General features: G+C 67.1%; 1 protein-coding gene across 1 annotated transcript; it reads left to right on the top strand.

Annotated features, from left to right (window-relative positions):
- The first annotated feature begins 526 nt into the window (after positions 1–526).
- GATD3 (glutamine amidotransferase class 1 domain containing 3) lies at positions 527–10,844 on the top strand. The gene is given in 8 exon segments (XM_062204539.1): positions 527–758; positions 1,462–1,514; positions 2,821–2,934; positions 5,134–5,253; positions 7,015–7,107; positions 8,841–8,922; positions 8,924–8,998; positions 10,114–10,844. Coding segments are annotated over 8 exon segments (810 nt in total). The 5' UTR covers positions 527–614; the 3' UTR covers positions 10,243–10,844.
- Positions 10,845–13,516: the final 2,672 nt, after the last annotated feature.

Here is a 13,516-nt window from a genome sequence, read left to right as displayed (position 1 = left end):
CTGTCCAGGGCAGTCGGCACTGACCCCTCCTCGGACATGATGTGGGGCAGCCAGGACCCCCAGCATGTCGGACCCTGCGGGTGGCCCTGCCTCTGAGGGTTCTCGGCCCAGTGGCGGGGTCTCCGAGCCTCGCGGTCCCCAGTCACTGCGAGGTCGTAACTTTGGCCACAGGACTACTGACCGCTACCACCGTGGCCTCAACGCGGGGCGGGGGTCTCCGTTTCCTCGCTGGGCCGCACCTCAGGCTCCGGCAAGGGACGGCCGAGCTTCGAGATGGAATCGGGTTCGGGCAACTATGGCGCGGGGCCCCGCAGACAGCGAGGGGGACAGGTGGACTGCGGAGACCACCGCGTCGGCTGCAGGCGCTGCCCCAGGCACCACTCGGCTCTGTGCGCAGGCGCGAGCGCGCTCGCGGGCTAGGACAGGTGGGGCGGGGCCTGGGGCCTCCACGGCGGCCCGCCTACCAGCGCGCTCAAGGGAGGGGCGGGGAGGGGCGGGGCGGCCACGGCGGCTCTGCGCAGGCGCGGGCCCGCCCTCCGGCGAGCTGAGGTCGGGCAGGTTGGCGGCTCCTGCCTGAGCCGCGGGTGACCTTAGGTCGCGGTGTCCCGCACGCCATGGCGGCTGTTCGGGGCCTGGCTGCCTCGAGGTTGGCGGCGGCCTCCGCATTCGTGTCCCCCTCGGGCCGCCTGCGGCTTCCGTGCGCCCCGCGAGCGGCCCTTCACGGCTCCGCGCCGCGCGGCGGGGCGAAGGTCGCGGTGGTAAGTGCGGGCGGCCGGGGCCGGGGCTGGGGCCGCCTCCTCAGCGCCCGCCGCCCGGGCTCGGACCCCCCCCCCCCCCCGGTCAGCGCCCGCCGCCCGGGCTCGGACCCCCCCCTCAGCCAGCGCCCGCCGCCCGGGGTCGGACCCCCCGCCCCGTCAGCGCCCGCCGCCCGGGGTCGGACCCCCCCTCAGTCAGCGCCCGCCGCCCGGGGTCGGACCCCCCCCCCTCAGTCAGCGCCCGCCGCCCGGGGTCGGACCCCCCCCCCCCTCAGTCAGCGCCCGCCGCCCGGGGTCGGACCCCCCCCCTCAGCCAGCGCCCGCCGCCCGGGGTCGGACCCCCCGCCCCGTCAGCGCCCGCCGCCCGGGGTCGGACCCCCCCTCAGTCAGCGCCCGCCGCCCGGGGTCGGACCCCCCCTCAGTCAGCGCCCGCCGCCCGGGGTCGGACCCCCCCCCCCAGTCAGCGCCCGCCGCCCGGGGTCGGACCCCCCCCCTCAGCCAGCGCCCGCCGCCCGGGGTCGGACCCCCCCCCTCAGTCAGCGCCCGCCGCCCGGGGTCGGACCCCCCCCTCAGTCAGCGCTCGCCGCCCGGGGTCGGACCCCCCCCCTCAGTCAGCGCCCGCCGCCCGGGGTCGGCCCCCCCCAGTCAGCGCCCGCCGCCCGTGGTCGGGACCCCCCCCCCCCAGTCAGCGCCCACTCCCCCGCAGGTGCTGTCCGGCTGCGGGGTCTACGACGGGACGGAGATCCACGAGGCATCCGCGTAAGTCCGGGCACTCGGGGCTCGCGTCGTCCACGCCCCTCTCCCGCTGGAAAGGCCGACGGCGTCCGCCCGGGCCTGCCCACCCCTCCCGGCTGCGTCCGGCCCGGGCCCTCCACCACCCCTCCTGCGGGTGCTCCCCGCGCCAGAGAGCTGATCGCCCCCGGCCACTTTGCATTTTTTTTCTCTTTTTGACCCAGCGAGGCCCTGTGGCATGAAGTCATGTGCTGTTTTTATGAACTTTTTTTTTTTTTAAAGATTCACTTGTTTATTTGAGAGGCAGGGTTACAGAGAGGAGAGACAGAGAGAGGTCTTCATCCACTGGTTCACTCCCCAGATGGCCGCAACGGCCAGGGCTGGGCCAGGCTGAAGCCAGGAGCCAGGAGCTTCTCCCGGGTCTCCCACGTGGGTGCAGGGGGCCAGGCACTTGGGCCATCTTCTACTGCTTTCCCAGGCCACAGCAGAGCTGGATCGGAAGAGGAGCAGCTGGACTGGAACCAGCGCCCGTCTGATGCTGGTGTTGCAGGTGGCACTGCCCAGTACACCGTGACGCTGGTCCCAGTGTTGTTTTGGACATGCTGTTTTTAAAATTGTCTATCGGGGCGGCAGCCGGGAAACAGTCCAGATCTCCCATGGCTGCAAGTGCCTGAGCCGGTGGCCCCTCCCGGCTTAGCCGGACACGTGCTAGCAGCTGTGTCATGCAGTGGACTCTTTGTTCTCCAGTTTTCCCGTTTGCTAGAAGGTTCCAGTGAGCAGACCTGGAGGGTGTCCATCACCGTGTCTCAGGCTGCCCAGAAGAGCCTGGGCTTGGCCCTGTGTGGCCGTGGCCTCCTGCCTGCTGGTGCCGTCGCCTAGTGACCGAGCTCCCAGGTGGCAGAGCAGCAGAGTTCACTGAGCTGGGTTGGAGGAGAAAGAGCCGACGAGACAGGCGGGGGCCAGGGAACGGCGTGAGGCCCCGGGCAGACCCTCAAGGATGGTGTCAGGGTGCCTGCGGGTGGCTGACCTATGAGTGGCGCAGCCCCAGTACCGCCGGGCCCCAACCCTAGTTTGTGAAGGGAGCTGCTGCTGCAGCCATTGTGTGGCTCTGTCCCTACCAGGCGACAGCTGGCTGAAGTCCTGACTGACGGTGCGCCCACACGTGGACAGGCGTACTGACGGTGCGCCGACGCGTGCACAGGCGTACTGACGGTGCGCCCACACGTGCGCAGGCGTACTGACGGTGCGCCCACGCGTGCGCAGGCGTACTGACGGTGCGCCTACGCGTGCATAGGCGTGCTGGGCCTGACATCTCCGCTTTGCTCTGGCGCAGAATCCTGGTGCACCTGAGCCGAGGGGGGGCCGAGGTCCAGATCTTTGCTCCGGACGTCCCTCAAATGCACGTGATTGACCACACCAAGGGGCAGCCCGCTGGGAGCGAGACCAGGTGCGAGGCTCCTGACCCTGGAGAGCGGGCTATCTGGCTCTCTGCTGCTCCCCCTGCTTCCCCCGGCTGGGAACTCCCCGTGAGTGTGACTCCCCCAGGCCGAGTGTCTGTGTTGGGAACGTTGTTGCCTCGGCTCTGGACGCCCCCTCACCCCCCAGTGCTGCCCCAGATACAGGGCCCGGTGCATTGAACGAGGCTGCTGGAGGCTCTGGACGCCCCCCACCCCCCAGTGCTGCCCTCCACCCCCCAGTGCTGCCCCTCACTCCCCAGTGCTGCCCTCCACCCCCCAGTGCTGCCCCAGACACGGGGCCCGGTGCACTGAGCAAGGCTGCTGGAGGCGCTGCTTGCTGGTTCTTGGCCCCGGATGCCTTTTGGCAGCGGCAGCAGCGTCTGTCCTGCACCAGGTGTGGCCCTGGCGTGGCAGGCACAGGCCGGCCCCTGCCCCGCCTGTCTTCCCTGTGCGCCTGCACTGCAGGGCGACCGAGTGTACAGCGGCCAGGCTTCCGAGAGCGGGAGGCAGGGTGGGGGGCCGCAGCTGTGGCCTGGAGCTCTGATCCTCACCATTGCCTTCTCTGCCAAGCCCCTGGCTCTTCAAGGCTGTGCCTGTGCCCCGTCCCACAAGGATCGTCGTGCGTGGCTGACCCTCGGCTGGACACCCTTTCCCTGTGTTGTGACCTGCCATATGCCTGCTTTGGGGTCCCAAGTGACCATTTTTTTTGTTTAAAGATCTACTTTTTACTTGAAAGAATTATAGGGAGAGAAAGATGCTGTTCATCTGCTGATTCAGCTCCCCAGATGGGCACAACGGTCAGGGCTGGGGGCCAGGCTGAAGCCAGGAGCTTCCTCTGGGTCTCCCATGCGGGTGCAGGGGCCAAGCACTTGGGCCATCTTCTGCTGCTCTCCCAGGCCATAGCAGAGAGCTGGATCGGAAGAGGAGCAGCCGGGACTCTAACTGGTGCCCATGTGGAATCCCTATGTTGTAGGTGGTGGCTTTACCGGCTGTGCCATGATGCTGGCCCCTAATGACCCCTGAACGTGGGGGTTCTGAGGGATTTGGCGCGGGCTGAGGACTCCAGCAGAGATCTAGGGCTCTTATTTCTGGGGGTGACCCTAAGTGCTGAGCTGGCGGCATTAGGTTGCGTGTGTGAGTGCCTGGTCTCGGCGGTGGTGTGCGGGCTGTCCCGTGTGGGCCCCCTGTGTGCTCACCCTGGCTGGTCCTGGCTGTGGTTTGTGTGGGCCCCCTGCGTGCTCACCCTGCCTGGTCCTGGCTGTGGTTTGTGTGGGCCCCCCCGCGTGCTCACCCTGCCTGGTCCTGGCCGTGGTGTGCGGGCTGTCCCGTGTGGCCCCCCGCGTGCTCACCCTGCCTGGTCCTGGCCGTGGTGTGCGGGCTGACCCATGTGGGCCCCTGCGTGCTCACCCTGCCTGGTCCTGGCTGTGGTTTGTGTGGGCCCCCCCGCGTGCTCACCCTGCCTGGTCCTGGCCGTGGTGTGCGGGCTGTCCCGTGTGGGCCCCCGTGTACTCACCCTGCCTGGTCCTGGCTGTGGTTTGTGTGGGCTGTCCCGTGTGGGCCCCCGTGTGCTCACCCTGCCTGGTCCTGGCCGTGGTGTGCGGGCTGACCCGTGTGGGCCCCCGTGTGCTCACCCTGCCTGGTCCCAGCCGTGGTGTGTGGGCTGTCCCGTGTGGGCCCCCCGTGTGCTCACCCTGCCTGGTCCCAGCCGTGGTGTGTGGGCTGTCCCGTGTGGCCCCCCGCGTGCTCACCCTGCCTGGTCCTGGCTGTGGTTTGTGTGGGCTGTCCCGTGTGGGCCCCCCGTGTGCTCACCCTGCCTGGTCCCAGCCGTGGTGTGTGGGCTGTCCCGTGTGGCCCCCCGCGTGCTCACCCTGCCTGGTCCTGGCTGTGGTTTGTGTGGGCTGTCCCGTGTGGCCCCCCGCGTGCTCACCCTGCCTGGTCCTGGCTGTGGTTTGTGTGGGCTGTCCCGTGTGGGCCCCCCGCGTGCTCACCCTGCCTGGTCCCGGCCGTGGTGTGCGGGCTGACCCGTGTGGGCCCCCGTGTGCTCACCCTGCCTGGTCCCAGCCGTGGTGTGCGGGCTGTCCCGTGTGGGCCCCCGCGTGCTCACCCTGCCTGGTCCCGGCCGTGGTGTGCGGGCTGTCCCGTGTGGGCCCCCGTGTACTCACCCTGTTTGCCGGCTCTGCATCTTCCAGAAACGTCCTGAAGGAGTCGGCCAGGATTGCCCGAGGCAAGATCACCGACCTGGCCCAGCTCAGTGTGGCCAACCACGACGCTGCCATCTTCCCCGGAGGCTTTGGTGCTGCCAAGAACCTGTGCGTGTCCGAGCCTCCCGGTTTCCCACTGTCTCCTGTGCAGGCCATAGCTAGGACAGGGGTGTGAGGGAGCACACAGGCCGTCCCTGTGGGCGTGGGAGCCCCCTGAGGGCTGGGGTCTGGGAGCGTTTAGCGTTGGTGCCTGGCATTCAGGCGGGCAGGGCCATCCTGGTCCCCATGCTGCAGCCCTCTTCCCAGGCCGTCTGAGCGTGTGTTCTTGGTGGATCCCAGTTCTCTGGAGACCCCTGCAGGGGGAGGGGCGGTAGGGAGTTTGGGTTGTTGCTGTAGCAGCTGGCTGGTGACCCCGAGGGGCCTGGCCAGGGCCACGTGGTCAGTGTTGGGTTAGACCCTATTCACATACCTCTGGGCCCTGCCTCCTTCCCATGCATTCGGGGTGGGCACTGTGCTGTGTCCAGTAGCCCTCACGGTGGGCACAATGCTGTGTCCGGAACCAGCTCTTGCGGGGTACAAACGGTGCTGTGTCCAGTGCCAGCCCTCCTGGGGTGGGCGTGGCACTGAGTGGGAACGGAGCCACCGGGACTCAGGAAAACGGGGGTGGGGCTCAGGTGCTGGGGTGCGACTAAACCTTCGTTTTGTGGCTGTGGCAGAGGGTGAGTACCGTGAGGCTGCCTCTGGGGGCCCTGTGGCTCTGTGGCCTCGGTGGGGCCTTGCCTCAGGACCATACTCCCGCCGCAGTTCCCCATGGCCGGTCCTGAGCCGACTCGGTGCCCTGCTTGTAGCTTCCTGTTTTGCTTTGCCATCCTGATGGTCCTGTGGCCACCAGTGCTGCTCACCCGCCTCCCGTGGGCCTCCTGCCCACCACATGTGGGCTGCGGGGGGAACCCTGGACTTCCCGAAGCTGCTCTGGATGCTCCACCGGCCCCTGCATCCGGCGGTCCCATGGTCTCCGTGGAGCTGACTGCACCCTTCCCCACGTGCTGCCCAGAGCCCAGGTGTGGACGTGCCATGCCCACGTCCTCCACAGGAGCCCTGTCCTGCCTCAGGCCGGCCGGAGGATGGTCACACTGCTGGGCGCTGAGCTCCAGCAGGCCCAGTGCTCCTCCTTGGAGCGGCAGTGCACTCACACCTCGCCTGGCGGGAACAGGCAGCGGGCTCTGGGCTGCTGGTTGTGTGAGCGCAGCACAGGCACGGACAGGGTGTGCGCTGTGCGTCCCCCAGGTGTGCGGGTGCACGCTGCCTCTTGGGGGCGCTGCAGCTTCCCTTCCTGCCGACCTCCCCAGGTGGGCGGCGGGAGGCTGGGCTGTTCAGAGGGCCTGGGGGGGGGGGTGCTGGTGGGGACAGGATGGAGGCGGCCCCCAAAGCCTCTGAAGTGGCTGCTTTTCCAGGGCTTCTGGTGAGGAGTCAGCCAGGTGGCGCGGAGCTGGCTGGGGGTGTCCTGCGGGGTGCAGTGGCCCCTGGACTGCCAAGCTCCAGAGCTTGGGCCTCCTTGGCTCATTTCCGGCAGCCTGGTGGAGGTGGTTGGCATTGGGGTCGGTCAGTTGTGGCTCACGCCCGCCCTGTGCAGGTGCCTTGGCATGGAAGCCCCGCGGGAAGCTGGAGAGATCGCATCTGCCGAGCCTGCCTTGGGGAGGGCCCGGCCCAGCCCGGCTCCCCCGCTCCCGTGTGGCACCTTCAGGCCGCTTGTGTTTGGACCTGGCAGCAGGCCTGTGACCCCGCCCCCTGCATTCCCGGTCTGACTGCGGGCTGTGGGGGTCCCGGGCTGCTGAGCCTGCCTCGCCAGAGCCTCTTCTCTCGTGACAGGAGCACGTTTGCTGTGGATGGGAAGGACTGCAAGGTCCATCGCGACGTGGAGCGTGTCCTGAAGGAGTTCCACGGCGCCGGCAAGCCCATCGGGTGCGTGGTGGGCGGGCCTGTGCGCCATGAGTCGTGACCACCTGGGGCTTTCCCCTGACTATTTCCTGGGTGCCTTCCAGCCCCGCGATTCCGTGGTCACGTGCTGCGTGGGTTCTGCCAGTGACTCCCACGGAATCCCCAGCGTGTCCTTGCCTCCATTGGCTGCCCCGGCCGTGTGGGGCGTGGAGGCAGTGTCCTGCGTGTCCACAGACAGTGTGACCGTTCACTTAAGGAGCTGCCGGCCACCGTCCCCGTCGACGGTGGCCCGTGTCCTCCTGCACTCGTCTGCTTGGCAGCTACGGTGCCCACGCGACCTGTCCCTGAGAGAGGCTCTGGCTCAGGGGACGCTGCCCCAGGGAGGAGGACGAAAGGCCGAACTGGCCACTCCCTCGTCCCGGTGAGCAGACGCCAAAGCCGAGGAGCACTTGGTGACTGGCCTGACTGCCGGCTCCCGTGCGCGGTGGACCAGAGATGCTGGTGCCGCCGCGTCCACTGGGAACACAGAATCAGCCGCCTCCTTCCAGAGCCGACACTGGGCGTGCGCGTGCCCCCAGCCCCGCCGTGCCGTGCAGGACAGCCCGGCAGGAGGTCAGGCGGGCGTAGCAGATCCAGGCGGCGTTTGCCTCCCGTGGTTCTGCGGCCTGCTGGCTTCCTGCCTGCTCGGGGGCCACGGGGAGAGTTGGCCTGGGTCAGCAAGCAGGAGTCATTTCCATCGTGGGGTGTTTGACAAGTACGTTTTTTTTTTTTTTTTTTTTGATTAATTTGTTTTTTGACAGAGTTAGAGAGGGAGACAGAGAGAAAGGTCTCCTTTTTCTGTTGGTTCACCCCCCAAATGGCTGCTATGGCTGGCGCACTGCGCCGATCTGCAGCCAGGAGTCAGGTGCTTCCTCCCGGTCTCCCATGCGGGTTCAGGGCCCAAGGACCTGGGCCATCTTCCACTGCACTCCCGGGCCACAGCAGAGAGCTGGCCTGGAAGAGGAGCAACCGGGACAGAATCCGGCACCCCAACTGGGACTAGAACCTGGGGTGCCGGTGCTGCAGGTGGAGAATTAGCCTAGTGAGCCGCGGCGCCAGCCTAAGTACATTCTTAACGGCATCTGTCGGAAGCTGGGCCCAGTGGGACCAGACGGGTGAAAGCAGGACTGGGACACGGGTGTGGCAGGTGCAGTGGGGACAGTGTGAAACCCGGGGGCTGCTGTGCTGGGGTGGCCCCTGCTCTCTGTGCTGGCGCCCTCGTAGCTCTAAGGCGCTGGGCAGCGCTGCTCCTGGGGCACTGCTTCCTGGGGCACGGGGCCAGCAGTGTTGGCTGAACAGGGTGGGCTCTGGGGACCAACAGAGCAGGTCCCAAGGGGCAGGCTCTGGGTGGCCTTGGGTACGCTGTGTGAGCAGTGCTTCCGCGAGGGGGACCCGGCAGAGTCGTGGACCTGCTTCAGAGGGTCCTGGCACGGGTCAGAGGTAAGAGATGGGGCAAAGCTGCCCATCTGGGCCTCCCTCTGGAGAAGGACATGTGTGTGCCTGGGAGGCACAGCTGTGTGACCTGCTGCTGTGTGGGGACAGAGCACCCCAGAGCCAGGGCGGGGCCCTGGGGCCACCCCAGAGCCAGGGCGGGGCCCTGGGGCCCAGGTGCTGTGAGTGCCCTGCGTGTGCAGGGTGAGCGGAGCAGCCTTCGCCACAGGCCTCACGTGGCCCCTCCCCGTGGGGCCTGACTTGTCTCCGCCGTCTGCCCCCTCCAGCTTGTGCTGCATCGCGCCTGTGCTCGCGGCCAAGGTGCTCAGAGGCGTCGAGGTCACCGTGGGCCATGAGCAGGAGGAAGGCGGGGAAGTGGCCGCACGCGGGGACGGCGGAGGCCGTGAAGGCTCTGGGCGCCAAGCACTGTGTGAAGGACGTGACCATATCCTTGCTGTGCACGGGCACCGGGTCAATACGTGGCATGCAGGGGCCACCTCTCCCGGCGCGGGGTCTACATGGGGTCTCTATGGCGTGCAGGGGGCACCTCTGGGGTGTGGGGTCCGCACAGGGTTAGTGTGTGGTGTGCAGGGAGCACCTCTAGGGGTGCAGGGTCAGTGCGTGGTGTGCAGGGGGCACCTCTGGTCCTGGGCACATGGCCTGTTCCATCAGGAGCTGTAACCGTGGCCTTGCGTGGGAGGGCAGCACAGTGTCCCCACGACACACCCAGGCCTGCTCTGAGCTTCATGTCCGTGCGTGGAGTCCACCCAGCAGGCGTCCTGTGTGAGCAGTGCCAGGCGGGGGGCCCTGGGGCTGGTGGCTGGGCCGGGGGCGTGGTGAGTGTTGCTTCCCTCCCCACCCCCCCCCATGTGAAAGCTGAGGCTTGGTCTGGCCTGGGCAGGAGGGGAGTGGGGGCCCGAGGGGCTGGGGCAGGAGGAGAGTTGGGGCCCGAGGGGCCTGCGCCTGTGTGGGAGCCGGGCTCGGTCTCGCTTGGTCTGGGGCAGGAGGGAGTGGGGGCCCGAGGGGCTGGGGCAGGAGGGGAGTGGGGGCCCGAGGGGCCTGCGCCTGTGTGGGAGCCGGGCTCGGTCTCGCTTGGTCTGGGGCAGGAGGGAGTGGGGACCCGAGGGGCTGGGGCAGGAGGGGAGTGGGGGCCTGAGGGGCCTGCGCCCATGTGGGAGCCAGGCTCGGTCTGGCTTGGGCCGGGGCAGGAGGGAGTAGGGGCCCGAGGGGCCTGTGCCCATGTGGGAGCCGGGCTCTGTCTGGCTTGGGCCGGGGCTAGAGGGAGTGGGGGCCCGAGGGGCTGGGGCAGGAGGGGAGTGGGGGCCCGAGGGGGCCTGCTCCCGTGTGGGAGCCGGGCTCGGTCTGGCTTGGGCCGGGGCAGGAGGGAGTAGGGGCCCGAGGGGCCTGTGCCCATGTGGGAGCCGGGCTCTGTCTGGCTTGGGCCGGGGCTGGAGGGAGTGGGGGGCCTGAGGGGCCGGGGCAGGAGGGGAGTGGGGGCCCGAGGGGCCTGCACCTGTGTGGGAGCCGGGCTCCTGCGGCGTTTTCCCTGACTCTGCACACGAAGCCCACGTGGACGGGAAGAACAAGGTGGTCACCACCCCAGCCTTCATGGGTGAGGCCGCGCTGCACCACATCCACGACGGCATCGGCCTCATGGTGAAGAAGGTGCTGGAACTCACGGGGAAGTGACAGCGGCCCCGGCCGCGGCCCCACTCCAGGGCTGCCCCTCCCTCGCTGAAGGGCCGGGGTTTATTTTTCTGCTCCCATCTGTAGCTGCTTTCCCCCAGGGAGGGGTGGGCCGGACCCTCGGTCCCCTCCCAGGCACGCGGGGCGGGCAGCTGCCAGTGCGCCCCCGCCCCTCAGCCGTGGGTCCTGGCATTGAAGTCAGCTCTTTCAGGAGAATCAAGTGGAAAAACACGATTCCAGTCTTGGGCTGGTGGCTCAGGAATCTTAGTTTTGGAAAGAAAAAAATGTTTAGGTTTACAAGTTTAATCAAGAAACCAGAAACAACATTTACTGAAGAAATCCCCCCTGGGCCGCCACCCATGAGGCCGGACCCCAGGTCCCTGGCAGAGCGCTGGGCCCAGTCCCGGCTGCTCCAGCCCGGCTCCTGCACCTGGGGAAGCAGTGGAAGACGGCCAGGAGCTGGGCCCTGCCCCCGCGTGGGAGACCTGGATGGAGCTCCTGGCCCCGCCCTGACCTCCGGGGCCCTCTGGGGAGTGGACCATTGAGGGGAATATTTCCCTCTGCCTCTCTGTCCTGCCTTTCAGAAAATAAATCTTTAAAAAAAAGGGGGGGTCTGGGTCGTGGGAGGGCGGGGGGGTATGCGGCTGGCACGTGGTCCAGGCACTCCTCGCCAGAGACAGACTCTCTGCCCAGACAGAGCCAAGCAGGCAGCCGTGCAGCCCGCGACACCCTGCCTGGCCAAGCTGCTGAGGTGGCCCTGGGCTGTGGTTCTCCGCTGGAGCTCACGGCACATGGGAATGGGGCGTGTGGGGTTGGGGAGGGCATTTCAAGTCAAAGCTGGGCACCCGTCTGGAATGTTCTTTGCCAGCCCCGCTGGGGTGGCTGGACGGGTACAAAGGTTCCTGGAGTCCGCGCCACTGCCTGTCCTGTGTGTACGTGCCTGTCCAGTGCTGGCCTGACTGCACGGGGGTCCCTCACCCCTGCCTGCTGGGGAAGCTGCTATGGGCGGGCTGCGAGAAGTTCTATTCTGGTTCACCCAGGGTCGCAAATCTCTGTGCGCCTCACCCTCGCAGCAGCAACCCCCCCCCTGCCCCTGCCCCCGCCAGGAGGGGCTTCTCTCCTGGGCACCCGCTGCTACCCCTGCTGGGCGCCCTTGGCGGGACACGGGGTTGGGGATGGGCTGGTGGGGTCCCCTGGCACCCTCACACCTGCCCCCCGGGTGCTTGTTAACCACCAGGTGTGTGTGTGCTAGGTCCCTTGGCGTCTTTGGGGGCTGTTGGCTGTGTTCTCTGGCAGTGCCGCCCAGCCCGGGAGTACCCAGCTGACACTCGTCTGTCCTGTCGGAGCCCCCGGGCTTTCCCTCCGTGTGTTCTGGGTGGGGGCGGATGCCCTGGTCACAGAGGCCCCTTCCTGGGGGTTCCCGGGTGCCGTGTTGCCCCCACCTATCTGTACCCACTAGAGGGTCGCCCTGTGTTGCTGGGCGTTCTCTGGGGCTACAGGGGCCGCGCCAAGAGGCGGCAGCCGCCTGGACTTCACCCCTGTGAGCCTCAGGGCAGGTACTGCGGGAGGGAAGTGAGAACGGCCGAGAAAGCCCCGAGAAGTATTCGCACGGCCCATGGGCAGGCCTGTGTCCTGTGGCTGTCCTTTCCTCCCAGGCTCCCATGGGACGGGTCGAGTGGCAGTGCGGGTCTGCACGGTGTTTCCTGGTGCCAGCAGCCCCCGTGGCCCAGAGGCTCTGGCTGCTCAGGCTGTCGCGGGGGGCAGCCCTGAGCTCTGCTCTGGGGTAGATCTGCAGTGCTGGGGGACCAATGGCCTGCCAGGTGTGAGTGCCCACTGCCAGCCAGCACTGCCCTAGTGCCCCTCACCAAACACAGGTGGAGCAGCCAGCACACAGCCCCGTGGGCCCTGGAGCCTGCTGGGCAGGGGGCGTGTGGACAGCTGGGAAGGAGGGAGGGCAGGAAAGGGTCAGCCTGGGAGTTTGAGGACAGCACGGGGTGTGGGTGGGAGGTGACTCCACCCCAGAGGCTGGGCCCCCTGCCGCGTTACTCCGGCAAAGCCTGAGTTGAAGCTCCACCACCAGGGGGCGTGGTGGATCCATCTTCAAGGCTCTGAGGGCCAGCCAGGGGTGGGTGTGTCCCCAGCCACCTGCTCCTCTGCCCACAGGTTCAGGGCTGGTCTGCAGGAGGCCGCCTCGGCCCTGTCCGGCCCCCTCACACCGCCTGTCCTGGACCCCAGGCTCCCGGCTGTGCCCTGCCCCTCCTTGCCGCTGGTCCCGGCCCCCGCCCTCCTCTCTGACCCCTCGCTCGCAGCCTCCACCCAGTGAGGCCTGCAAGTCCAGCCTTCTCCTGGACGGTGGAGCTGCTGTTCCCGGGGTGTCTGCTGGGGGTGGAGCAGACACCCGTGTCTTACCTGCCACTTCCCTCTTTGCAGCCACTCTCCCGGGCACCCCAGACCTCACCCTTGGGCTGCCACCTACCTGGCCACATCCGACCACAGGTCCAAGCCAGACCCCAGCATACCCCCAAGACCCCTTCAGCCAGTGTCCAGCCCGCCTGGTACATGCAGCGTACACACAGCACACATACAGTGTGCACATTATACACACACAGCACATGGCACACCCACAACACAGTATACATGCATACATACAACAAAGAGTCACACACAGCACACAGGACACACAGCACACACATTCACACACACAGTCACATTGTGTAGACTGTCTCCCCTGTGTAGACTCTCTCGCCTGTGTAGACTGCCTCCCCCTGTGTACACTATCTCCCCCTGTGTAGACCATCCCCCTGTGTAGACTATCTCCCGCTGTGTAGACCATCCCCCTGTGTAGACTGTCTCCGTCTCTGTGTACTGTCTCCCCTGTGTAGACTGTCTCCCCTGTGTAGACTATCTCCCCCTGTGTAGACTGTCTCCATCTCTGTGTACTGTCTCCCCTGTGTAGACTGTCTCGCCTCCCGGTTGTTTCTTACCCTCGTCTCTGCCTGTGTGGCTGTAAGGAACATTTTGTTCCATTTCTCTCGTTTCTCAGCCTCTCAGTTACACTGCTCTGCACAGGTTGTATTTTTAAAAATTTTTTTTAAAAATTTATTTTATTTATTTGAAAGAGTTTACAGAGAGAGGTAGAGACAGAGAGAGAGGTGTGTCTCTCATGCGCTGGTTCCCTCCCCAGATGGCCGCAATGGCCGGAGCTGGGCTGATCTGAAGCCAGGAGCCAGGAGCTTCTTCCGGGTCTCCCACGTGGGTGCAGGGGCCCAAGCACTTG

Source organism: Lepus europaeus, chromosome 2, assembly GCF_033115175.1.
Source record: "Lepus europaeus isolate LE1 chromosome 2, mLepTim1.pri, whole genome shotgun sequence".
Lineage (NCBI taxonomy): Eukaryota > Metazoa > Chordata > Mammalia > Lagomorpha > Leporidae > Lepus > Lepus europaeus.
The sequence above is the reverse complement of the archived record's forward strand: the minus strand, read 5'-3'. Positions and strand labels throughout refer to the sequence as shown.